The sequence below is a fragment of the Geotrypetes seraphini genome, chromosome 7 (assembly GCF_902459505.1).
Source record: "Geotrypetes seraphini chromosome 7, aGeoSer1.1, whole genome shotgun sequence".
NCBI lineage: Eukaryota > Metazoa > Chordata > Amphibia > Gymnophiona > Dermophiidae > Geotrypetes > Geotrypetes seraphini.
The window spans coordinates 66,647,713-66,675,070 of record NC_047090.1 but is presented as its reverse complement, the minus strand read 5'-3'; the positions used below and the strand labels follow the sequence as shown (position 1 = coordinate 66,675,070).

Here is a 27,358-nt window from a genome sequence, read left to right as displayed (position 1 = left end):
GTTTTGATCACTAGGTTCCTTCCTGAGGTCTCACTGAGGATATAAAATAGATGCTATCCCCACTTCCAGACCTCTTCCACATAATTTAGGGAGAGGTGTTACTGAGCCTTGAAGGGCACCTGTGTGATTGATCTTTATCTGCTTCTTTTTTATTTTGCTATAGTGCAAAGTAAGAGCTAGGGCAAAACAGTATAGGTAAAGATGCAGGTAATAATTAGCAATGTATTAAAAATATTTTATTTTTATTTGCTTATAATGTCATTTGAAAGCTGCTTGATGATAATACAACTTTAATTTAATTCTTTATAATGTGTGTGTCTGTGTATTGGGGGGGACAACACCTACGTCAACAGTAAAATTAGAACAGGGTCATTAAATTCAGTGGTGTACCTAGTATATATGACAGCCAGTGCTAATTATTTTTTTAACAACCCCCTCCTCTATATAAAAAAAGATATTTTTAGTAATAATCCATGAGTCACACAATAAGGGTGCATCTAGGAAAAGGCAGCATCTTAAACACTGCAGTGAGCACTAGAACACCAACACACGCATTGGAAAACTAAACAAACCAGATCCTACAGTCAATTGATCCTGTAGTCGATGCTAACAGAAAGCCATGTCCTTTTCATACACACAGAACACAGATACACCCTCGCCCAATATGGAATAATCACAAACTAAAAATAGAAATATGTAGTCAAAAGTTAAACTGAACCAAGAAACCAGACTCTGCATACAATGCAACACCACAGAAACAGTGACACATGTCCCCTAATACTGTACAAAATATAAAGACAGTAGATGTAAATTTGAAAAAAAACTTCTACATAAGTCACCACTTTACAAATTAACAAATAGAAATAAAACAAATAATGAGAAATATGAAAATACCATTTTATTGGACTAATCCATTTTTCAATTAGCTTTCAGAGGCCAAATCTTTCTTCAAGACAGTACAGTAAACAGCTGTTATGGTATCCTGTCCTGATCTGAGGAAAGGGGTTTATTCCCCCCCAAAATTGCCTTATTTCCATTTCCTATTGATAAATTTTAATCAATACAGTTACAATACTACTTGATTCTACGTAAAGCAAAAAAAATATTTTTTTTTCTACCTTTTGTCGTTTCTGCTTTAGTCATCTTCTCTTCACTCTCTTCTTTCTATTCAGCATTTGTCCTCGCTCCCTTCCAGGCAATATCTGTCCTCTCTCTTTGCCCCTTCCACCCAGCCTCTACCCTCTCTCTACCCCTTCCATCTACTGTCCACCCTATCTCTGCCCCTTGCATCCACTGTCCACCCTTTCTGCCTTTTCCATCCAGTGTCTGCTCTCTCTCTGTTCCATATGGTATCTTCCCTCTTTCTATGTCTCTTCAGTAAACTCTATATCCTGTGCCCTTTCTCTCCTTTGTACATGATTTATTTCAGCTTCAACCCCTCTCCATTTTTTGTCTCCATCCTTCCCCTATGCTCTGGCATCTCTCTCTTCTCCTTTTCTTCCTTGCCACTCCACCCCATGGTCTGACATCTCTATCTCCTTCCCTTCTCTCCCCCCCCTCTCCAGTATCTGCCTCTCTCTTTCTCTCCATCTTTCTTCTGTGAGGAGATCATGTTGATCTTGAACACTGAATAATTCTTCCATATTCCCCCATATCACTGAACTGTAGTCTGGTCCAGCAGACTGCTTTGGCACTATTACATGCATCTGCTTTCCACACAGAATGCCACAAGTCTCTATTTCTTGTGCTGTGTTTACATCTGCCAGCAGCAGAAACTTGTGAGACAGATCCCTTGGCAATACTACACTTCGGAGCCCTTTGACTATCTGGTTCTGTATGGCTGCAGGCTTTAAAGCTCTGTTTACTGGAGGAGACTGTCCAGCATACATAGTTGCATCACTCTTAGGGATCTGATCAGAGATTACATTAGACAAGGTGGTATTTTTAGGCATGGAAAAACAGGACATGTTCTCCTCAATCTGCTCAGATGCCCTTTAATGTTCGTCTGATCTCGGGCTAAATCTTGCCTCCTGAGCTAATCTTCAAAGGAGAGCGGAGTGAGAGCCATATCGGCAGTGACATCCGTTTTGGGCCGCATGTTGTGCAGGGCTGGACTAAGGCAAGTTGTAAGCTTCCTTCCATTGCTGATCTATCTTCCATAAGTCAGCAACGAAGGGAAGCTTACAACTCTTGCTTGCTCTTGCTTGCTTCGGGCCTTCCTCATTGCCGGGTCCTGCCTTTACGGAAACAGAAAGTAGGCAGGACCCGGCAGCAAGGAAAGCCCGAAGCAAGCAAGAGCAAGCTGTAAGCTGACCTGTCTCCTATAGCAAACCCATGCTCCGGGGCGTGTGCATGCCGACTTCCCTTCTCTTCCCCCCTCGGGACGTGACTTCCGGTTTCGGAGGGAAGCGGCATGCACGTTAGAGCCCCGCCGGGGAGCATGGGTTCAAGTCGCTTGCTGGCGTTAAAAACTAAAAAAAAAAAAAAAAAGTCAGGCTCTTGCGATTCAGGCTGTGCCGAGTCAGCCCGGTAAATCTCCAAGCCGGTGAAAAGGTTTTTTAAAAAAATGTTGAGCAGAAGGCGGCAGCAGCAGCAGGATTGCGATCGAGATTACAGCCGGGCGCTCATCTAAATTAGCTGGGCGGAGCACCCGGCTGAAAGGCCCTGAGGAGAACACTGATGTTTTTGTCCCACGCAGTTCTGACGCATCACCTGGATAGATACCTGGCCTGGAGAGATGATTAGAGTTGAGAGAACTATGGGAGTGGGCTGCCTGGGATTTCTGTGCTGTTTGTTTTGTATTTGGGGTGCCTTCACTTCTATTTGGGTGTTGCTTTTGGATCGGGGGGGGAGGGGGGGAGGATGGGTTGTTTTTGGCAATAGTTCAAAACAGTTTGTTGATTTTGTTTTGATATTATTGCTCCTCACTTCTTATGCTATGGTCTTTCTGATGTCTTATGTTGGATTCTGTATGTTGGTATTTACAATAAAATCTTTAAAAAAATCCTTTATAAAACTGTGTCCATAAAATACTTAAATGTGATTAAATATGTAACATTTCTGGCCCTAAAATGCGATCTGTCACCTGTAAAGCCAGAGCAGCAGTGCTACCCAAAGGCAAAAGTCTTTCTCGAATAGAGTGAATCCCTAATTAGCTGAGCTAGCAGGCAGTTCCATGAGAGAATCAGAGCCTGAGGAAGCCAAATGAATTAGGAATGCTGGTGTCTATAGGGCAAAATTCAACAACATCCTGACTGAATTTTTGTGACCAGCAGAAAGGTATTTATAGTATCTATCACCTTGGAGTCAATTTTTCATATTTAGAATTTAGAAAACTGTTGAAAAATATATATTTTGAGATTGAAAAATTCTACCAATAAACCCCAATAAAAGGAATTTCTATTCTGCATCTTGCCAAAAGGCTTTGTGCAGATTACAAACATTTTGTTAAAAAGAAAACAGACATTGATAATACAAAGATAAAAATTGGCTCAAAAGATAATACAGTTTAAAACATGAACTAGAGATACCTTCAGAAATATCCAAAATTGATAGGACTTTAGCAATTTCCAGAATCTAATATAATAAAACGGTAAGCCGCACATGCGCACTTCCTAAGCGTGCGTCCGTTTTCTGTGAGCTGTAGCGACCCATAGGAAGTGCGCATGCGCGGCTTATGGTCTGGCCTCACGCGAGGCAAGACAACTGCGCGCCCTTCTCTGCTCTCCACCTGCAGAGCGGCGGCTGCCGCCTGCTAGCACACCCTGCCCTCTCCAAGCTGGGACTGCAGCCAGCCAAATATCGCCTCCACAGCGCGGAACAAGTCGACGACTCCCCCCTCCCGCACCAACCGCTGCCGCTCCTGTTTGAAGCGGCCTGATGAGGTTCGTGGGCGGCTGTAGCGAACCTCGCAGGCCGCTCTCCACATGAAGCACGTTCCCTCTGACGCGATCGCGTCAGAAGGAACATGCTACCATATGGAGAGCAGCCTGCGAGGTTCAAAACAGCTGCCCATGAACCTAAGCAGGCTGCTTTGAACAGGAACAGGAGCGGCGGCACTCCCCCCTCCTTTCAGCGGCCGGCAAACAACATGGAGGATTGCTTCCGGGAGGAATCGGCTTCCAGCCTCATATCTCAGGCCTGACCCGCGACTCAAAGGGGAGAGGATATGCTGGATGGAGGGAGCAAGACAGATACTGGTTAGAAGACTGAAAATAAAGGGGGAAGAGAGAGAAAGAGAAGATGCTGGAAGGGAGGAGTTAGCAAAAAAAAAAAAAAACAACAAACCAAAAAAAAAACCTCCCAAAAATACAAACAACTGGAGAAATAGAAGCAGATAGAGATGCTGAAAAATTAATGGAGGAAAACTGAAAGATAAGGTTAAAGTCTGAGATGGATGTAGGAGAGGAAGTGAAGACAGGAATGAGAGAAGAGCCAGATAGACTGCAAACCCTGGTAAGAAAATTGAGAGAAGAGAGCAGAAATTGGGATAAACATGAATAAAATGGCTAGACAATAAAAGTAGAAAAAAATAATTTTATTTTTAATTTCATTAACAGAAAATGCAGTTTTACTGTAAATTTGCACTGCTTTCTTTTTATATTCCAAAGTGTATAGTGTTTTTTCTCTTTCTTTGGTGTTGAACTGCATATTGCTGGACAGGGGGAGCAGGAAGAGGTGCTGATGGACAGGGGGGGATGAAGGGAGGCCTACTGCTGGACAGGGGGAGCAGGAAGAGGTGCTGATGGACGAGGGAGCAGGAAGAGGGGTGATGTAAAATAAAGGGAGAAGGGCTGCTGTTGGATAAGGTGAGCAGTGATGGGGTGGGGAGGACACAGGGGAGGTAAAAGGAAGGGAGAATGAACAGGGGGAGCAGACAAGGGGTGGTGGTGGACAGCCAAGGAAAAAAAAAAAGAAAGAAAGATAGAAATACAGAAAGCAGCTAAGGACAGAGAAAAAAAAATAAAGACAGACACACACACACATATTCTAGCACCCGTTAATTTAACGGGCTATAAGACTAGTCTTAAATAAAAAGGTTCCAATCTTATTATCAAAAGCAAATAATTCCATGATTTGACAGCCTGATAGAGAAAGGATACAGTGATAAATCATCTATAATATATTTGACAAAATGCTGGGTGACGCGGTTCAATGCTACCAGAGATTTTAAGGTGCCGGTAGCACTGAACTGCGTATGTTAAAAAATATATGTCCGCTTCAATCAGGCTTTTTCGCCTTCTTCATTCTACAGAAAAGCACAGTTACTTACCGTAACAGGTGTTATCCAGGGACAGCAGGCAGATATTCTTGACTGATGGGTGACAGCACCGACGGAGCCCCAGTACGGACAATTTTAGAGTGATTGCACTCTAAGAACTTAGAAAGTTCTAGCTAGGCCGCACCGCGCGAGTGCCTTCCCGCCCGACGAAGTATAAGCCAGCTAAGAAGCCAACCCGGGGAGGTGGGAGGGACGCAAGAATATCTGCCTGCTGTCCCTGGATAACTCCTGTTACGGTAAGTAACTGTGCTTTATCCTAGGACAAGCAGGCAGCATATTCTTGACTGATGGGTGACCTCCAAGCTAACAAAAAGAGGGATGGAGGGAAGGTTGGCCATTAGGAAAACAAATTTTGTAAAACAGATTGGCCGAAGTGTCCATCCCATCTGGAGAATGCATCCAGACAATAGTGAGATGTAAAAGTATGAACTGAAGACCAAGTAGCAGCCTTGCAGATTTCCTCAATGGAAGTGGAACGGAGGAAAGCTACAGACGCTGCCATAGCTCTAACCTTGTGGCCCGTGACAGAACCTTCCAGTGTCAGGCCCGACTGAGCATAACAGAATGAAACGCAAGCAGCAAGCCAATTGGATAGGGTGCGTTTAGATACAGGATGACCCAACTTGTTAGGATCAAAGGACAAAAACAGTTGAGGAGATGATCTGTGAGGTTTGGTGCGTTCAAGATAGTAAGCCAAAGCACGTTTACAGTCCAAGGTATGCAAAGCCTGTTCACCTGGATGAGAATGAGGCTTTGGAAAAAAAACAGGTAGGACAATGGACTGATTAAGATGAAAGTCAGACACAACCTTAGGGAGAAACTTTGGATGTGTATGGAGGACCACCTTATCATGGTGAAAAACATGAAAGGTGGATCGGCCACTAGTGCATGCAGCTCACTGACTCTCCTGGCAGAAGTGAGAGCTATAAGGAAGACCACTTTCCAAGTAAGAAATTTGAAATGCACTGTGGCCAAAGGTTCAAAAGGAGGCTTCATTAAAGCAGAAAGAACCACATTGAGATCCCAGACTACAGGAGGGGGCTTGAGAGGTGGTTTCACATTGAAAAGGCCCCTCATGAACTTAGAAACCAAAGGATGAGCCGAGAGGGGTTTTCCATGAATTGGCTCATGAAAGGCAGCAATGGCACTAAGATGAACTCTGATGGAAGTAGATTTGAGACCCGAGTCAGACAAGGAAAGAAGATAGTCCAACACCAGTCCCACCGCTAGAGACATGGGATTATGGTGATGTAAGAGGCACCAGGAAGAAAACAGAGACCACTTCTGTTGATAACACTGAAGAGTGGCCGGTTTCCTGGAAGCATTAATGATAGAACGGACAGGCTGAGAAAGGAGTGAGTGAGCCGAAGTCAGCCCGAGAGATACCAAGCTGTCAGGTGCAGAGACTGTAAGTTGGGATGCAGTAGTGTCTGCTGATGCTGAGTAAGCAGAGAAGGAAACAGTGGAAGAAGTATGGGTTCCCTGGAACTGAGTTGAAGTAGAAGGGAGAACCAATGTTGCCTGGGCCACCGTGGAGCGATGAGAATCATGGTGGTTTGTTCCCTCCTGAGCTTGAACAGTGTTCGCAGCATGAGCGGTAGAGGAGGAAATGCATATAGGAAGAGATTGGTCCAATCCAGAAGAAATGCATCGGGTGCCAGACGGTGAGGAGAGGAGAGTCTGGAGCAAAACAGGGGCAGCTGATGATTGTGAGGAGCTGCAAAAAGGTCCACTTGAGGAATGCCCCATTGAACGAAAATGGACTGGAGAGTCAAGGGGTCGAGAGTCCATTCGTGAGGTTGGAGAATTCTGCTGAGATTGTCCGCTAAGGAATTCTGTTCCCCTTGAATATAGACAGCTTTCAGGAATAAATGACGAGCTGTCGCCCAAGACCAAATGCGTTGGGCTTCCTGACACAACAGGCGAGAGCCCGTCCCTCCCTGTTTGTTGATGTAGTACATTGCAACTTGATTGTCTGTGCAAATGAGTAGTACTTGAGGAAAGAGAAGATGTTGAAATGCCTTGAGGGCATAAAACATCGCTCGTAGTTCCAGGAAATTGATGTAGTGTTTCTTTTCCTGGGCAGTCCAAAACCCCTGAGTTTGGAATTCGTTCAAGTGAGCTCCCCAGGCATAAGGGGATGCGTCCGTGGTGATCTCGAAGTGATGAGGAGGTAGATGGAACAGTAGACCTCTGGATAGATTGGAAGATGTCAACCACCAAAGAAGCGACTGTCGAAGAGACGAGGTCACAGATATGTGTTGTGAGCAAGGATCAGTCGCTTGAGACCACTGAGTCGCTAGGGTCCATTGAGGAGTACGCAGGTGGAGACGTGCGAAGGGGGTGACATGTACTGTGGAAGCCATGTGCCCCAAGAGCACCATCATGTGATTGGCAGAAATGGTCATCTGTTGAAACACTTGCCGACAGAGATGAAGGATGGTCTGAAGGCGGTCAGATGGAAGAAACGCCCTCATCAGAACAGTGTCCAGAATGGCTCCAATTAATTGAAGTCGCTGGGTTGGAATGAGGTGCGACTTGGGTAGATTGATTTCGAAACCCAACAGTCGAAGGAAGTGAATGGTCTGGTTGGTGGCCAGCAGAACCGCCTGAGGAGAATGAGCCTTGATCAGCCAGTCGTCCAAGTAAGGGAAGACTTGAAAATTGTGAGAGCGGAGATAGGCCGCTACCACAAACAGACACTTGGTGAATACCCTGGGAGAGGAGGCTAGACCAAAGGGTAGCACCTTGTACTGATAATGAGTTTGATTGATGAGAAAGCGTAGATATTGCCTGGATGTCAGATGGATGGGAATATGTGTGTAAGCCTCTTTTAGATCGAGGGAGCATAGCCAGTCGCCCTGAGTGAGAAGAGGGTAGAGGGTGGCAAGAGAGAGCATTTTGAACTTCTCCTTGACCAAACATTTGTTGAGATCTCTGAGATCTAAGATCGGTCTGAGATCTCCGGTCTTTTTGGGAACTAGAAAGTACCAGGAGTAAAATCCCTGACCTCGCTGATCTTGAGGAACTTCTTCGATGGCATTGAGAAGAAGGAGGGATTGAACCTCTTGAGCGAGAAGGAGGGACTGAGACTTGCTGGAAGCAGACTCTTTTGGCAGGCCCAACGGTGGAGGAGTCTGAAAATTGAGGGAGTAGCCTTGGGCTATGATAGAGAGCACCCACTGGTTGGTGGTGATTACTTCCCATCGAGTCAGAAAAATGTTTAGTCGACCTCCTATGGGCTGTGGAAGAGGACATGAGGGAGGAAGACTGGCAATGCCCTGGAGAAGCGAGTCAAAAGGGCTGAGTCAGTTTAGGCTGAGTAACAGGCTTTATGGCAGGCGGCTGTTGTTGGCGAGCCTGTTGTTGCTGCTGCCGTTGCCTCCGAGGATGAGGAGGATGAGGCTGAATCGGCCGAGCAGAAAAACGCCTCTGATACGACGTCTGCTGCCTAAAAGGACGAGGAGGAGGGGGTTTCTTTTTGTTTTTCAATAAAGTATCCCACCTCGTCTCATGGGCAGAAAGCTTCTGAGTGGTGATATCCAGAGATTCACCAAACAGCTCATCACCGAGGCAGGGAGCATTGGCAAGGCGGTCCTGGTGGTTCACATCAAGGTCTGAGGCACAAAGCCATGCCAATCGTCTCATCGCTACAGACATAGCAGTAGCTCAGGATGTCAGTTCAAAAGTGTCATAGATGGAACGTACCATAAACTTCCTGAGTTGCAAGAGACTGGCAGTGCATTGTTGAAAAGCAGAAAGCTTGCGGTCAGGAATATACTTTTGAAAAGTGGCCATCTGCTGGATAAGATGTTTCAGGTAAAAGGAGAAGTGGAACGCATAGTTACCTGAACGGTTGGCCAACATAGCATTTTGGTAAAGTCGTTTACCAAATTTGTCCATGGCCTTGCCCTCTCTGCCAGGAGGGACAGAGGCATACACACTAGAGCCTGCAGATTTTTTGAGGGTTGACTCCACCAGCAAAGATTCATGTGGAAGCTGAGGTTTGTCAAACCCTGGAATAGGAATAACTTTATAAAGCGATTCCAATTTCCTTGGAGCTCCTAGAATGGTGAGAGGAGTTTCCAAATTTTTGTAAAAAGTTTCCCTTAATATATCATGAAGGGGTAACTTTAAAAATTCTTTGGGAGGTTGGTCAAAGTCCAAAGCCTTGAGGAATGCTTTTGACTTTTTGGAATCAGACTCCAAGGGAAGAGAAAGGGTGTCTGACATTTCCCTCAGAAATTTAGTGAAGGAAGAGTGCTCTGGCTTACTAGCAGGATCCTGCACCGATGGGTCAGCCTCATCAGATGAAAAATCGTCCTCGGTACCAAGGTGATAGTCAGAGTCATCCCATAAATCAGGGTCACGTACCGATGGAAGACGGCCCTGAGATAGAGGAGTAGAGGATTCGGTATGCCTGGTTTTGCGCACCGATTTACCTGAACGCATCGACACCATACCCGGTGACTGTAAAGCGGTATGGGTGTCTGAGATCGGTACCGGATCAGAGGCCGAGTGAGCCGTACGTCGAAGAGACTTTGGCTCTGCCGATAAAATAGGCATAGACATGGAAGAGGCAGATTTAAGTGGTGCCGATAACGTCGATGCCGACAAAATAGGCTGGTCGACGATCGGTACCGTAGGCTCAGTGGGGACCGACACCAGAAGGTTCGGAGTTAGCAGAGCCGGGAGCAGGTGTTGTAATTGCTCCTTAAGCTGGACCTGAAGGATGGATGCTATACGCTCATCCAGAGACGGTCCCGATGGCACCGGTACCGCTTTTTTCTTGCTCGGTACCTGCGGTGCAGCTCGACGCTCAGGCGATGCCGATGAAGAGGCAGTCACTTCTTTGGGAGCGGAGCGTTTGCGGGGCCGATGCGCAGTCTGCAGGATTTGGCTCACTGCTTGTTCGACTGGCGGGCCAAGAACAGTAGGGGATGGCTTCTTAGCCGGCTTACCTACAGGGTGCGACACCGACGATATCTCTTGCGGTGTCGAAACCACCAGTGTCGACTTAGAGGAAGTTGCCAGAGTCGATGCCGGTGGAACTTCCATAGCGGCACCGAAAAGAATCCGCTGTTGAATCTGGCGAATTTTCAAAGTTCTCTTTTGAAGAGAACTACAGCGGGTGCACGTTTCTGCCCTATGGTCCGGACCCAAACACTGGAGGCACCACTTATGCGGGTCGGACAAAGAAATAGGGCGTGCACACCGCTGACACTTTTTAAAACCCGGTGAAGGGGGCATGAAGGGAAAAACGGCCGTAGCAAAATCGAAGCCCGAGGCTTCGATGGTGCCAACAGGCCCCGCCGGGGCCGACCGATAAAAGTCGAAAAAAAATTGACTTTTTTTTTTTTACAAGTAAAAGAAAGAAAAAAAAATAACGTGAAGAATTTCACGAAGAAAATTAACGCGCGAGCGGGAAGGCGACTAAAAAAGAAAATTTCTGAACAGCCGTTGGAAACACGCGTCTTCTTAGCTCCGCGGAAACTAAGAAACTGGGGACCGCGCGCCTTCGTCGGGCGGGAAGGCACTCGCGCACGCGCGGTGTGGCCTAGCTAGAACTTTCTAAGTTCTTAGAGTGCAATCACTCTAAAATTGTCCATACCGGGGCTCTGTCGGTGCCGTCACCCATCAGTCAAGAATATGCTGCCTGCTTGTCCTGGGATAACTGCCCTTACAAAAGTCTCCAATGACCTGCTCCTAGCCAAAACAAAGGCCTCTACTCCAGCCTCATCCTTGTTGATCTATCTGCAGCTTTTGACACGGTAAATTACCACCTACTCATCGATACACTGTCCTTGCTTGGATTTCAGGGCTCTGTTATTGCATGGTTTTCTTCCTATCTTTCCCACTGCACCTTTAGAGTATGCTGTGATTGATTCTCCTTCACTGCCATCCCACTGTCGGTTGATACTTGGTATACCTCAGGGCTCTGTCCTGAGACCACTTCTTTTTTTCTCCCAACTACACTTCTTCCTTTGGTACTCTAATCTCATCCCATGGCTTTCATTATCACCTCTATGCCAATGACTTGCAGATCTCTCTCTCTACACCTGAAATCTTGACATTCAATCCTGGGTCTCAACCTGCTTGTCTGACATTGCTACCTGGATGTCTCGCCACCATCCTTATCTTTCCATCTAAACCCATCTCTTCTCCTGTTCTCTTTTTCTGTGAACAACACACTCATCCTTCCTGTCTTGTCAGCTCATAACTTTGGGGTACTCTTGACTCATCTCTCTCCTTCTCTTCACATATCCAACAGACTGCCAAAACCTGTCATTTTTTTTTTCTACAATATTGCTAAAATCGGACCCATCCTTTCTGAGCGCACTGCCAAGACCCTCATCCATACCCTCATCTCTCGCCTAGACTACTACAACCTGCTTCTCACTGGCCTTTCACTAAACCATCTCTCTCTCCTTTAATCTGTTCAGAACTCTGCTGTATGTCTCATATTCTGCCAATATCACTATGCCTAAATTACCCCTCTCCTCAAATCACTTCATTGGCTCTTTATCCATTTCCGCATACAATTCAACCTCCTCTTACTGACTTACAAGTGTATTCACTCTGCAGCTCCTCAGTATCTCTTCTCTCTCCCCACACTTTCCCCGGACACTCCACTCATCAGATAAGTCTCTTATCTGTACCCTTCTCTTCTACGGCCAACTCCAGACTCTGTCCCTTCTACTTTGCTGCACAGATCCAGACTCAAAGCCCACTTCTTTGAAGATGCTTTCAGTTCCAAACTCCAACCTACCTTCTAAGCACCAATATCATTCCCTCTGTAATTTCCCCACCTGAACACTGTGTATAGATGCACTTTCTTGTCCAGTTTGTCTGTCTTGACTAGATTGTAAGCTCTTTTGAGCAGGGACTGTTTCTTATATGTTTTGATATTCAGCACTGCATATAGCTACTAGCACTATAGAAATGATTAGTAGTAGTAGTAGGTCTGGAGCTGTGTCTGCATGAGAGGTGGAAGTTAAAAAAAAAATGCATTCATCATACTTTTATAGGGGTATGGTGGCGCCCTAAAAAGTATACAGTATATATCTTGCTATATGCATATAATAAAAAAGGCGTGTCTCAGGTGCATGTGTGTGTGTTCTAAAACCGTATACAAACTGGTCTGCGGCTGCCGATTGCATGAGGTGGAAGTAAAAAAAAACAAAACCCAAAACATTTGCATGGATTGCAAAACTGCCAATTTTTGACTTATAAACAATTTTTCACAATAGAATCAGTGATTAAACGAGATTGAGGTCTGACAAGATCAGAAAATATTCTAAACAATTTCTTAGGATCTGGCATGGTTCTGAGTAATATGATTCAGTAGCTTGGCATTTTTAATCTGACTCATACTCATCAGAAGTTTCCTTCCAAACAAGTTTCAAGTTTTCTCCATAATTGTTCTTAACACCTGAATCTCCATTTTAGGTCTAAAAGTTCTGAATTAAAAGCAAGGACTTAAATTCCTTTTAGGAGACGGGACATTCAGTCAGAGAAGCAATATTATCTAAATGTGTGTTAAGTAAATATTAGCACTATGTAAGGAGAGATCAGTAAGATGGATACTGAATTTAGGCCATACGTCAGGGGAGATCTGTCTCCTAGTTTTAATAAAGGATTGAGCCTTTTTCCTTTTCATTTGTTTAAAGGTAAATTCAAGTAGAAAATGATTAGTCCAAACTAATAGTAACCAGTGAACTCTAATCATAGAAAAATTTAAATCAGATACAGTAATAAAAGCAAAAGTGTCCAACTGATGACCTTTTCTATAAGTACTAGCAGTAGTGAGGTAAGTAAAACCCAAATCAGACAGAAAATCATTAAGCGGCCCTTTGACTAACCTGTGCTGAAAAGCAGCCTGCAGTAGCCCCACCATAGAGCTTACCCGTGCACTGAGATTACATTTTGTGCAGCTGTAAAATAGCCCCATTTTCCATTTTGTCTATTCATAGTCATGCACTAATTTCCCCATTAGTGTATGAGCCCTCACCGACACCTATTTTCTAGGTGATAAGGGCTCCTGCATTAACCAAGAGCTAGATGCACTAAACAGGATCGGTAAGACCATGTGGATCCGCTCTGCTCCAATTTTTGGCCGATTCTAAAAGAGCTACTGATGCACTAAAACTTTTGCCTGCAAATGATTCGTGCAGAGGTTCATCATCATCCCCGTCTCTCCGGTCCGATTGATCTCTGTGAGAGTGACTAACACATGTGCAGAGCTGGCAGGGGAACATAAGAATTGCCATCTCCGGATCAGACCCTAGGTCCATCAAGTCTGGCAATCCGCACACGCGGAGGCCCCGCCAGGTGTACCCTGGCATAGTTTTAGTCCCCATATCACTCTATGCTTCTCATAAGGAGATGTGCATCTAGTTTACCCTTAAATCCTAGAACGGTGGATTCCGCAATTACCTCTTCTGGGAGAGCATTCCATGTGTCCACCACTCGCTGCGTGAAACAGAACATCCTGATATTTGTCCTGCACTTGTCCCCACCTTAGCTTCAGTCCATGTCCTCTTGTCCATTTCACATTGGACATTGTAAATAACTGTTTTTCCTGCTCTATTTTGTCGATTCCTTTCAGTATTTTGAAAGTCTCGATCAGATCCCCTCGCAGTCTCCTCTTCCCAAGGGAGAATAATCCCAGTCTCTTAAGTGTTCCTCGTACACCCCCCTCCCCCCCCCCGCCGATGATGGCCCTCCCCAGCGAACCAGCACCAGGGACTGACTCTGGGCAGGATCGCGGCAGAGGGAACGTGCTGCTGAGGATGACGGCAGCCTGCAAGGATCCCTACAGTACCAGCAATCCTCTCTGCAGGCTGCGATAATTATATGACAGTAAGCGTGGGAGGCCAGGGGGGAAGCCGTAGGATGCTGCAAAGAGTGGGCAGCACTAGTACAGACTGCGGGCCGCAAAATAGTACCTGGCGGGCCACGAGTTTGAGACCACTAGTGTAGAGGTATTCAGTGATTTACGATACTTACCTGAGGGCTTATACTCACCGGGGAGCTTTGATCACCCTGCCCCATCACTTCTAGTTTAAAGTAGAGGTCTGCATGGGAACGGGGATCGCGAGAATCCCCCCTAACCCACGGGACTCCCATGGGGACCCCCCTCTGGCCCACAGGACTCCCACGGGGACCTCCCTCTAGCCAACGGGACTCCCACGGGGACCTCCCTCTAGCCAACGGGACGCCCACGGGGATGGCAGGCTTTGGATGCAGGGTTCGTCCATATAATATAATGGACGTCAGCCTTAGTAAAAGAGGGGGTTTATAAGTTAATTACCTGAACAGAAAACAAAAAAGGGTTCCAAAGAGATTCCACAAGGAAAACAGCAGCGCAAACACAAAAGAAACTGTGGAATTGATGATCCTGTCAGAAGTAATTGCTGCTTTTTATGGGGACGGGCGGGGATGGAGGTAATTCCTTGCGGGGATGGGTGGGGACGGAGAGGATCCTGGTGAGGACGGGCGGGGATGGGTGGGATTTCTGTCCCCGCGCAACTCTCTAGTTTAAAGCCCCCTTCAGTACATGGCAATGTAGCTGCACTACCTGATTAGGCTGGGTGTGCCTATTCTTCGCCCCCTGACTAAACTACCGCAGGATATCTGAGCAGACTCAGTGGCAGTATGTTTTATCCTGTGGTAAGCAGGCATTATTGCTTATTGCAGCTTAGTAAAAGGGTCCCTAAATTATTTTGTAGTAGAATTATTAAGTTGTGAAAATGCAAATTAATATCTCCTAAAAGAATACAATTTTTAGCATAGAACTGTATATGAAATCCTTTTTGTGAGTTATATAACTTCTTTAATCTTCCTCATATAATAAGTTATTAGCTTCAAAGCTGACATAAACAACACCTTTAACTGGACAGAAGATAAGCACAGACTGTGCTCCTAGTACAATACCATTATGATCAAAAGATAGGAAGCCAAAAGTGTTTGTCCATATAATCACAGCTTGAACTCATTTAACTATGATCTCAAACATATAGGGCTCCTTTTAATCACGCGCTAACCCCCGCGCTAGCCGGAAAACTACCGCCTGCTCAAGAGGAGGCAGTAGCAGCTAGCACGGGCGGTGTTTTAGCATGCGCTACTTCGTGCGTTAAACCGCTAACGCGCCTTCGTAAAAGGAGCCCACAGAGTAACTCCTGATGCTTTTCCCAGAGTCTCTGATGTCTAAGAGGGAGCAGAAGCAACCCCAGTTGTTCCTTGCCTGACAGCAGTAGAAAGCCAAAACCCACTCATTTTCTACCTTTTTCCTGTCCTCTGCCATGACAAATACATTATGGGGGTCTATTACTAAAGACTAGCGCATGGTATCTGCAACAGGGCCCATAGGAATAAAATGGATCCTATGGCAGATAACGTGTCATAGGATCTTTAGTAAAGACCCCCTAAGATTGCTGAAATCATGCAGCGACTTTAGCAAAACAGGTCCCATATTTCTGAAAAATGTAACTTGTAAAATTACAAAATGTATAAGGTAAGTATCAACAGTTATATCCTGATTTTCAAAATTGTGCTATAATGTAATCCAGTGTCCCGCAAACTTTCTCAAACTGTGGCACACTAAAGGTAGTGGCCGCAGTTCTAGGCATCTGGAAGTGCGCACATGCGTGATGTCATCACAGCCCTTCAGACGGGTCCTGAGATGCCCGTAGGGGTGCCAGCAGGAAAGAGGGCTGGAGAGATGAAGAGATGCTGGTGCCTGCTGACTGCCTACAGGACATGCCTCTTGTAGGCAGTCAGCCGGCACCGGAACCTCTCCTCCTCCCCTGTGTGCCATTGCACACCTGAAATCTCAGGAGGCACAGTTTACGATACACTGATATAATCCGTTAGATCCCAACCCTTTAGCTAAACCACATTTCTATAGTTTCAAACTGTGGCATTCTACTTTTTTGATGGACATTATGCCCTACATGCCTTAGTTTTATCTCCTTCCAGCTAATGTAGAGAAAGCTTCAGATTAGCATTCCTTTTTGTTATGTTAATGAGTATACTCATAGTAGGTGTCATGTATCTTATATACTCAAATATAAACCAATCCGAATCTAAGCCGAAGTAACATTTTCCCCCCAAAAGAAGAAAAATAAATAAATAAATGGTTGACTCGAATATAAACAGAGTTTATATTCAAGTACGGTAATGATATTTCTCCTTTCTCCCCTTCCCCTCAAATAATCTTAACTTCCCTGAAGTGTCCTGTCCTGGCCCATCTCAGTCCCAGCCACTGCCTGGCAGCCACAGCGGGCCTGCCTTAATCCCTGGTAGGTTAGTGGCGAGCTGGGACAGGAGTAGTCTCTTCTACATCCTATCCCAGCCGATTGTGCTCCACCCCGCCTCCCACCAGGCCCCACAGAAACAGACACATCCACATTCTCATCCTACCTTTTATGCCCTAGTGATCCAGTGGTGAACTAAGGAGGAACAATGCTCCTACACTCCTGCTCCATGCAGACTCGCTGTTCAAAGTGGTTTCCGCAAATACCCATGGCAATCTCTGGACCACCAGGGTGTAAAAGGTGGATGCATCCGGGGGCCAAAAATCTCAGTTATAGTTATATGGTACTTCTCCTTTTCACAAATAACTTTTATTTTTAAAGGGTTAACTTGTACCCAACATGCTTGAAAGAAAATGTATAAATTGTATTCAAAAAGGAGCTGATATATTATGGGAAATTTCTACATGCATCAAATGGTATTTTTTTTTTAAACATTTAAGATATATACTTACTATGGTGGCACAGTGGATATCTTTCCACACTGTAGCTTCCCTGGATAGATCAGAGACTTCAAACAAGTTATCAAGGATAACTTCCCCAATCATGTCATGTCTAGAAAATCTGTCGAAATCATATATACTGAAATGCAGTTTTCTGTTGTTGAGTTGATCATAGGCTACAGGAAATTGAAATGTTTCATCAAAGACAGGATTTAGAGTCTTCCTGTGCACACGAGTCTGAAATTTCTTTTTCCTATCTGGAAGAAGATACATTTTTACATAGGGGTCTGATGTTCCTGTAAAATCTTTAGCAGGAAGTTCTAAAGCTTTCACAATTTTAACCATGAGGAGTTCATTTTCATAATCATACTGGAGTGTGAAATTGAGTTTCCCACAAGTTTTTGTGTCATCGTTCTTGGTCTCTTCTGAATCAACTGATTTTTGTTTATAGAGCTCTGGTTTTATACGCCCAATGCTGGTCGTTGTCTCTCCTCTTTGTAATACATCCACACCTCTGCTAAAGTCAACACTGGACACTTGTATTTGCCGTGGTAAGTGCCTTCTGAATGAATTGTGCCTGAATAATAACAACAACAACAATAAGTTACATGGATAAAATTGTAACATTATCATATTAAAACATACAAATATTTAAATACAAAAATAATGATGGCCAATATGCAGTCATTCATTCATAAAAAACAGTTCAATGGCTCTTCATATGCTCAAAATCACACTGTATTTAAAGAGTATTCATGTTAATGTAAGTGGATCCAGACTTCATTCACATACATGCAAATATCAATCATCCTGACATGACCCAAGCTCCTGCGTCAGGGGCATTATATTTATAAATGATTACTATCTGATAATACATCCGTCTTCCAAGATGAATCACTTCATATAGGCCCTCTTTTACTACTATTAGGCTGCTAAATGCTCTGACGCTCATAAGAATTCCATGAATATTGAATTAAAAGGAGGGGATAAAAAGAAGAGCCCACTTGATACAACAATATACAACTGAAATGCAACTTTTTCGGGAAATCGTACCTGAAAAAGCTGCATTTCAGTTGTATACTGCAGTATCAAAGTGGGCTCTGATCTTTATATGAGTGATTCATGTTGTAAGGTGAATGTATTATCAGAAATGAAGACTTTGCTGGTTTTAACATAGTAACATAGTAGATGACGGCAGATAAAGACCCGAATGGTCCATCCAGTCTCCATCAATGACTTCACGACAACTCAATGTGCTGTATAAGTAATATATATTTATTAATAGTCAATAACAGCTTACAGAACAAGTCTTTCAGTCAATTGAGTTAACAGAGCATATATGTCAAGCCAGCTTGAGTATATCTGGTGTCTGTTCTGCCTAGGCCAGGGGTCTGCAACCTTTAAGACATAAAGAGCCACTTGGACCCGTTTTCGAAAAGAAAAAAAACTTGGAGCCGCAAAACCATTATAAAACAAATCTAACACTGCATATATTGTTTCTTATCTTAATGCTATATACAGGATCACTAAATTGAAAATAAAATCATTTTTCCTACCTTTGCTATTTGGTGATTTCATGAGTCTCTGGTTGCACTTTCTTCTTCTGACTGTGCATCCAATCTTTCTTCCTTTCTTTCAGCCTCCTGTATGTTTCCTCTCCTCCAGACCTCATTCTCTCCCCCAACTTTTTCTTTCTGTCTCCCTGTTCCCCCTTCTTTCTGTCTCCGTGCTGTCCCCCAAGCCACTCGGTTTGCTGCCACCGCCATCGGGGAACAGCCCCCAAGCCACTGCCATCCCAAGCCTTCCCTGCAGAAGCATCGCGCTGACCAGCATTCCGCTCCCTGATTTCAATTCTGACGTAGGAGAGGAAGTTCCGGGCCAACAAGGCATTTCTCCTCATTCCATCCAGCCTGAGCCCCATCTCTCCTTGATCCAGCATTTCCCTTCTGTGTCTGTCAGAATTACCATTCCACCTATTTTCCAGCATTCTTCTTTGTGTCCATCTCACCTATATCCCTATCTCACCACTTTATCAGAATCTTCATTTGTCTCTGTCCTTGTCTTTACCCCATGTTCACCATTTGCCCTTTCAATGTCTTTATCTCCCCCCCACACACTTTTTCAGCATTACTTCTATGTCTCTATTTCACCTCCTCTTCATGTCCCCTCTGTATCTCTATCCTTATTCAGTAGGTCCTGCTTACTCTTTCTCTTCTTTGTGTCACTATCTCCATTTTCAGCTTTCCCCCCCTTTTCCTTTGTTAATGCACCCTGTAGCCAGAATCTTTCCACCCTCCCTCCACTTCGGCCCAGCCCAGTATGAAATATTTCCTTTTGTTTCCCTCCCCTCTCTCTTTCTCTCTCTCTTCTGCTCCCTCACCCAAGAGTCCTGCATCTGGCCCTCTCCCTTCTACCTGCACCTGGCAAAACCCCCCTGCTCCGCGGCTCTCTTCAGCAACTCGTCAGCAGCAGTGATCAAGACAAGCTGCCGATATCGAGGCCTTCCCTCTACGAGTCCCGCCTTTGTGGAAAAAGGAAGTTGAAAAAAGCGGGACTCGCAGAGGGTAGGCCCCGACGTCAGAAGCTGCTGCTGAGTTGCCGAAGAGAGCCGCGGAGCAGGGGATGTGGCCGGAAGCAGGTAGAAGGGAGAGGGAGATAGGAAGGCTGTAGATCTCCGGAGCATGACACCGACCCCGGCCAGGATGATTTCTTTATCAGGGGTGCACCTTACAAGTCCAGCGTCGCGGCGGGAAATAGCCATGCTGAGCAGTGAGCTCAGCACTACACAGATGAAAGCCTTGCTTGCTGATTGGTCCGGCGGCACGGCCGCCGGACCAATCAGCAAGCAAGGCTTTCATCTGTGTACGTGCTGAGCTCACTCAGCATGGCTATTTCCCGCCGCGACGCCGGACTTGTAAGCTGCATGCCTGCGTGACACACTACCGGAGCCGCAGCAAAGGTGGAAAAGAGCCGCGGGTTGCCGACCCCCGGCCTAGGCCATCCGTGAGCTGGCCTTTTATACATTCTTAATGCCCTTGAAGTTCAAGTTCAATTTATTTAATTTACCGCAAATATAAAACCAGGGTTAACATCTAAGCAGTTCACAAACTCGTATAAAAGAAGAATTAAGAAACAAATACAAACAACATCAAATAAGAACATGAGGAGAGAACGAGAGGTTAATTACAATAAAATCTGAGGTGGGGAAAAGGATAAAACATCAGGCTAGGGAATAAAAGGAGTCCCTATTTTAAAAAATGTATTTATAAATAAATAAATAAAATAAATATTTATCTTGCTTTATTATTTTATGTTTGTTTATTAATCTGCTCTGTCAAGTTCTGAATAAAAGGCCTGCATGAAATAATAAGCTTTCAGTTGTGCTTGGTTCATTGGGGCTGACTGATATATGCATCTATAATAATAATTTATTTTCTTATATACCGCCCCACCAGCAGTTCTGGGCGGTTCACAACAAGAATAAAACTGAGCAGTTCAGCAAATAATATACAATTCCACAGTGGTAATACATCGTAAACAATCAATACAGCAGTAGCTATATGGTTGGAGTCTAGGTCCACTTACATTAACATGAATATGTTTTAAATAAAGTTTGATTTTGAGCCTGTGAAGAGCCATTGCATTGCTTTTTTTATTTTAAATTGTGCTGTATGGACTTTGCAGTTGTTTTTGTGTTACCACTGTCATCCATTCATGTCCAGAAAATGTTAGCTCAACATGGTTTCCTGAGCTTAATCCAGATATTTAGAAGGAATCTGCACTGGATGATAATCTGTGGGTCAATTTTCAAATGGTGTCATATATTCTCTGAGAAAAATTTCACACCTTAGCACATCAGCCCCAAAACAGAACCAAGTACAACATTGAACATTTAAAGGAAGGGAAGGAAACAAAAGTTATTTGGTACAGAAAAGATTTAGGGGCCTGTTTGCCAAGTGTGGTATAGTTTTGTAGTTACTATATGTTAATTGCAAAAATTAAAGCAGCGTAACTATAAAGCCTGTGATTGGGGGGGTCAAAGCTAGCATCTGTCCATGCTGTTACACACAGGGCAGACATTTACCACATAAATGGAAAAATTATGTTCTTACCTGTTAATTTTCTTTCCCTTAGACGCAGCAGATGAATCCAGAGACCAATGGGATAGCTCACATCTACCAGCAGGCGGAGATAGAGAAACTGGCACTCCTCCTGTTTATCCAGTATAGCTCCTTGCCCAAGCATCCGTAAGCATCAATAGGCATAGCATGTAAAAAACTTCTTTCCCATAACAAATTTCAAAATGCAATAATCCAGAAAACAACCTGCCAGAATAACAAACTGCGAAAGTTGCAAAAGAGAAAACCGAGAGACAATAACCAGAAAGGGTTGGGCTCTGGATTCATCTGCTGCGTCTAAGGGAAAGAAAATTAACAGGTAAGAACATAATTTTTCCTTCCCTAGCAACAGCAGCAGATGAATCCAGAGACCAATGGGATGTAGCAAAGCAATCCTTAATTTGGGTGGGAAACAAATACCGGCTCCACAACAACCGAAGCACGAAATGCAGCCTCCGCAAGCGCCCCCACAGCGAACTGAAAAGACTGAGATAAAGTAATCGTGGAAGACCAAGTAGCTATTTGACAAAACCCCTGGACCGAGTCCAAGAAGTAGTCATCGCTCAGGCGGAATGATCAAAAAGCTCATCCGCCAATCGCTTCCCTGCCATCAAGGAAGCGGAAAGAATGTCCACCTGGACCGTATGAGTAAAGGAGGCATTGGCCACTGCCCATTTGTTTTTTTGTGTGTCTTATTTTATTTTTAATTTGGTGTGCCAATTGTATTTGCGACCATTAAAGAAGACAAAGAGGTGATCCCAAATGACTAAAAGCCAAGAGAAACCAACATATTGCGGAGAATGCTACGCCCCTTTAAGAAACGCAGTGAAGAAATGCTCGCCTCCCTATATCCCCTTCTCAGGAAGAAGAAAGGGAAAGTGAGAGCGGTATAAACGAACTGATGACCCCACCCTAGACAGAAAGGGAGTCATTGTCCGAAATGATACCCCAGAATTCGCAACTCAGAAACAAGAATCCCCGACTCACACGGCCGGCAACTCAGAAAACCGCCGAGCCGAAGCCAAGGTCACAAGAAACCTCGTGCACAAAGCCCCAGCCCTAGAGTCTCAAAAGACCAGAGTGAAGCGGAACCTTCTGCAACTGCGAAGAAGTACCTTAAGACTACACTCCAGACTTGGCTGCTTAAGAGGCGAATGAATATTCTTAGCTCCTGTAAGGAATTGCACCTCAGGAAGCCGAGAAGTAAGCAAATAGCAAGATACCAAACTCATGTAACAAGCCAAGATTGCCACTTGAAGCTGAGGGGAAGTGAACACAAAGCCCTTGGCAGAACGCCTCAGCCAAAAAAGAAAGAACATAAAACATAGAAGCCTGGAAGAGTACCAATGTCGCGAAGTACCCCAGAAATGTAAAGCTTCCAAACAGTAGCACAAGCCACAGTAGTAGCACCTGGAGAAGAGCAGAAATAATCTGCTTCGTATACTCCTTACAAGACACCCATGACGTATCAGAAGCGAGGTCACAATACGAAAGTAGTGCGAATATCCATGTCGATCAGACCCTAGGTGAGGAAATCTGTAGATACCAGGAATCTCATCAGAATGGCCGTCGAAAGACTCAATAGAGCCACATAACAAGCTAGAAGCAGAGGTAGGTTATAGAAATGGTCAGGAACCACTTCACAGGTCATAGACCTGACAGGCCGCCGTGGGAGCGGACCGCTGGGCGCGATGGACCTCTGGACTGACCCAGCGGAGGCAACTTCTTATGTTCCTATGTTCTTAAAGCAAGCTTGATATGGCCAATCCATCCAAACCTCTGCCAGTGGAAAACACAAAAAGAAAAAAGATAAACCAGAGGCAGAAAGAAGCAAAGCTGTTACCCCCCCTCCTCTGACTGCGACTCCCAGCGTCTGCTGAAGAAACTAGGAATCGCTAAATTCCGAGATGATATGCAATAATAATAATAATAACTTTATGCAGGAGAACTCAACCTCATACAAGGACCTGGATCGCCAGAGCGAAAAGTTCCCAAATTCCAGAATGTAGAAGATCGCACTATCACTTCCATAAATTATCCCGAAAGTGCTGAAAAGCGTACGCAGCGCTGTACACTCCAACAGACGAGAGGCGGGCCCTGCTCAAATGCAGCCGAAGAGAAAGGCCATCTAAACCCATTCCTCGACCAGGAAAAAGATGCGGACAGAAGAGGAAAATGAGCTACCATTCCAGAAGTAGGATCAGGACGTCACTCGCCAACTGAGTACATCACGTACTTCCCTGGCTGTAGAGAAATACTACCGTAATACACCGTCCTAAAATACCTTTAACGTCATAACTGAAGAGAGACATGCAACTCCTGAAAAGGGAGCTAGACCATGCTGTAGTCTAGAAGAATGAACAAGCACTGAGTCTCCCGTCAACCCCAGACTCCTAGCGCCGATGACAGAAGGCACTGAGCCCACCCCCACCTGACCGGCTGGGATGATTGGTAACCAAGAGCCTGTCCAGCAAAGACCGAGGAATGCCCCTGAAAAGAGCACTCTCGCTGAGCCACCCAAGCATACCAAGCGAGGGGCTTGAGGGGCCCACCAGAAAGTACAAGCGAAGCTGTGAGAAACCATGAACCACCGGAACGAAAGTGACTGCCACCGCATGCTCACGTGAAAGCGAGCGGAAGTTCCCAGAGGAGTCACCACCGGATATCCTAGAACCTGTACATAAGCCCTTGCTCCTGGGTACTGAAGAAGAAGAAGAAGGGGAACCTGAGACCGTAATCCGATGCCCCCATCTCAGGGAAGAACACATCCTACATGTACAGGACAAACAACGTCCCCAGAAATTCCACTATACGGCACGGAACAAGAGAACTCATAGGAATTGTGAAAACTCACAGGAATTGTGAAAACTCACAACCAAAGAATGAAGAAAAGAAATCCCCCACTTGTGACTGGGAAAGTGACCCAGCTGGAAGATGTCCAAATCAACCAGTCGTCCAAGAAAGAAAGAATCCCGTTACGAAAAAAAGCTAGCACCACTACCCGCAACTTCCAAAATGGTTGTGGAACCGTGGCGAGGCCAAACTACGTCTGCATAACTGACAGCACTTCTCTAAAACAACCATGCCAAGACACTGATGATGTGGATGCCACCTGTGAACATGTAAAGAAGCCCACCGTTTCCCTCTGGAAAGGTCCAACGCTGAGAAACAAAGTAACTCACAAGGAATCCATCACCAGTATAACCAAGTCCCCCATCTTGGGCACTATGAAGGAAAAGGAAGAACTCTCCTTAGAACTGGAACTACTGTCCCAAGGGTCAGAAACCCATGAAGGGACCTCTGGGCGCTCGAGACACAGCGACCCCAAGAAAGACCAAGAAAGAATAAGAAATGGGAGAAAAGAATGCACAGATGCAATCAACAGAATAACATTCAAAGTCCCTTGACCTGTCCATAACAAAAGTCCCTTACCGCGATAAAGCAGAAAGAGCCGTTAAAGGAAGCAAAGATCCCTGCAAGGTAAAGAAGAGGTCAGTCACCGAGCTGGAGGAGATTTGCAAGTTCTGAATCGAAGAAAGGCACCCTCCAGAGAACATACCATTTCTGCAATGAAATAATGAATAAGACGGAAATCGGAAACATAAGAGGAAGCTGCGGCAGCCTGTGTCATCCGAAAACTGCATACAAGCTCTCCCAAAAATCCAACTGCCCTTAAAGAGAAGCACACTAGATGCGATAAGATACACCTAACTAGCTATATAAAAAGACCGCCATCCCGAAAGAGAACGGCAGGGGCAAGTCCGACAACCACCTAGCAGATGGCAACCTGTGGGTGTGGATGAATGTGAAATGCACCCCTTTTCTGTTTTTTTGTTGTTGTTTTTTTAAAAGGAGCCCAGAGAAGGCCAAATGTTGGACATCCCTGCCACGCCAGAAACAGAAAAAGACAGTTTTGCCCGCAAGAAAATGTGAATAGCCATCATGCCCCAAAGAAACTGCTCCAAAGTGCAGTAATAACCACTAAAGAGCTAGCAGACACACTCAGCTATGTACAAAGACACCAAACATAAGAAAACATCCAAAATGACATGGCCTCATCCATTGGAGACCGCGAGAGAGGGAGACGAGGATATACTCGAATGAAACACCGTGTACCCTCCTGCAACCGATCGAAGTCGCACAGCGATTTGCCCCCTACGGACCCAGCACGCAGGGAAGCAAAAACTGGGCGGTCAATCAAGAGCAGCTCCTCTCTCCCAAGCACCTGCAGAGGCTCCCAACGGATATCATGCTAGTGTGGCAAGTAACCAACCCGGGAGAACATTAGAAACTGAGCTCACACGTTGCAGCAATGCAGGAACTGCTAGAAACTGCATCCGACCCCGAAGTCACCGAGGCCGCGGCAAGAATTTCAGCTGCCAAGGAAGCTTACTGAACGCTGTGGCGCTCCCACCAGCGCAGGAGCACAAGCACGAGCCCCATACTCGCCCTAAGACACCAGCCCCGGCATGCTGTTAAAATAACGTACCGGCTGAATAATTTAAACCCAGCCGCAGAAAACACCGACGTAAGGCAGGCCCGAAGATAACTCCAGCAACACAGTGGGGAGCCCGGCAGTGCCCGAGAATCAGCGCGTGCATGCGCTCACGGAGAACAGTCCCGGCCCCATATAAACGTGTCACCAAAACACCCCCGGAGCCAACCGCCCAGTAATTCGACACCGCCGGTGCAAGTAGCAAATGCAACAGCGTGGATCCACAGCCGGAAAGTCGCGATGTGCTCTTCAGAGCAGGAAACCAGCGTGCGCTTCCCACACGCGGGAAGGGATCAGCTCCTTAAAGTCACCAGAAATACACACCGGGAGTCCTTCCCTGAATAAAGTACACACAATCCACAAGAAATTGTACCAACTTCAGCGATGCAGCAAGAAACTATAAAGCCATCATTCAACACCACGAAAGGACAAAACCCGCAATTGCACCGCTTCCACCATGTTAGCCAGGAAATACTTACAACGTTGCATTCACTGCTGGCAAAAACCGGTAAATGCCGGTATCTCAGCCCTAGCAGGGTAGAAAGGCAATCCAGCCACTGTGGTCTCTACTTTGGTTGTATTTTTTGTTGTTGTTGTTGTTGTTTTTTTTTAAGGGAAAGAAGAAACGAGAGACCAAGGCAGACCCTCTAACACGGGAGGGTGAGGCAGGGACCTGGGTGGGCCCAGGTGTAACCCCTAAAGCTGGCACCGTTCAGCCGGACACCCCTGTCTCACTGAAAAGGAAAACCTCGACAGGAGAAATAGAATTGTTGTCTCACTGAAGAGCAAACCTCAACAGGAGAAAATAGTTATCCAGCCACAGCCAGAATCCAGGAGCTAGTTGAATAGCGACCTTAACCTGCTGGGAGATAGAGAATACTGGATAAACAGGAGGAGTGCCAGCCAATAGGACCACCTGTTAATCAGTTTCTTTATCTCCGCCTGCTGGTAGATGTGAGCTATCCCATTGGTCTCTGGATTCCTTGTTATCAAAGGAAAAGAAACCTGCAAACTATTAACCATGGTACTGTGTAAATCCTGTCTCAAGCTTACAGGATATTCACACCTGCTGGAAAGAACTTGCTGAAGTTTCTTTCACAGCAGCTCTTGATAAGCAAGAAAAAAAAAACTTCTCATATCAGCAAAACCCTTGGCTAGCATACATTCCATTAATTCCATTAAGAAAAAGGACCCACAGATGGGACTGAGAGGAAAATCTTGGACAAAGGCACTGAGAGGAAATTTTTGGACAAAGGGACTGGGAGGGAACTTTTGGACAAAGGGACTGAGTGGAAATCTTCAGAAAAAGGGCCCACAGATGCAATGCAGGGGCCCAGTGCACAAATGAATCTAACAGGCAGGGTCGAGAGAGAACAATGGGAGCCAGGGGACCATCCAAAAAAGGGGATGCTGGCTGGGGGCAGAACGGACACGCCACGGGAGGTGGATGACCGAGTAAAGGCAAGCCAGGTGGGAGCGCCGAGCCATGGAAAGAAAACAGCAGGGCGGGCGACAAATCAGGACCTATATTGCCTCTACACAAATGCGAGGAGCCTCAGGGCCAAAATGGGAGAGTTGGAAATTATAGCCAGTCAAAAAGCCCTAGACATAATTGGAATCACAGAAACGTGGTGGGCTGATGACAATAAATGGGATGTGGTCATACCAGGGTACAAACTCTACAGGAGAGACAGGACACACAAAAA

The 27,358-nt window shown here is 45.4% G+C and overlaps 1 protein-coding gene across 1 annotated transcript in view; it reads right to left on the bottom strand.

Annotated features, from left to right (window-relative positions):
- SYT10 (synaptotagmin 10) overlaps positions 1-27,358 on the bottom strand; it is a 229,693-nt gene that overhangs the window by 76,601 nt on the left and 125,734 nt on the right. The window contains exon 3 of the mRNA XM_033952384.1: positions 17,052-17,616. Within this exon, the coding sequence (XP_033808275.1) occupies positions 17,052-17,616 (565 nt within the window). The remainder of the gene's footprint in view (positions 1-17,051; positions 17,617-27,358) is intronic.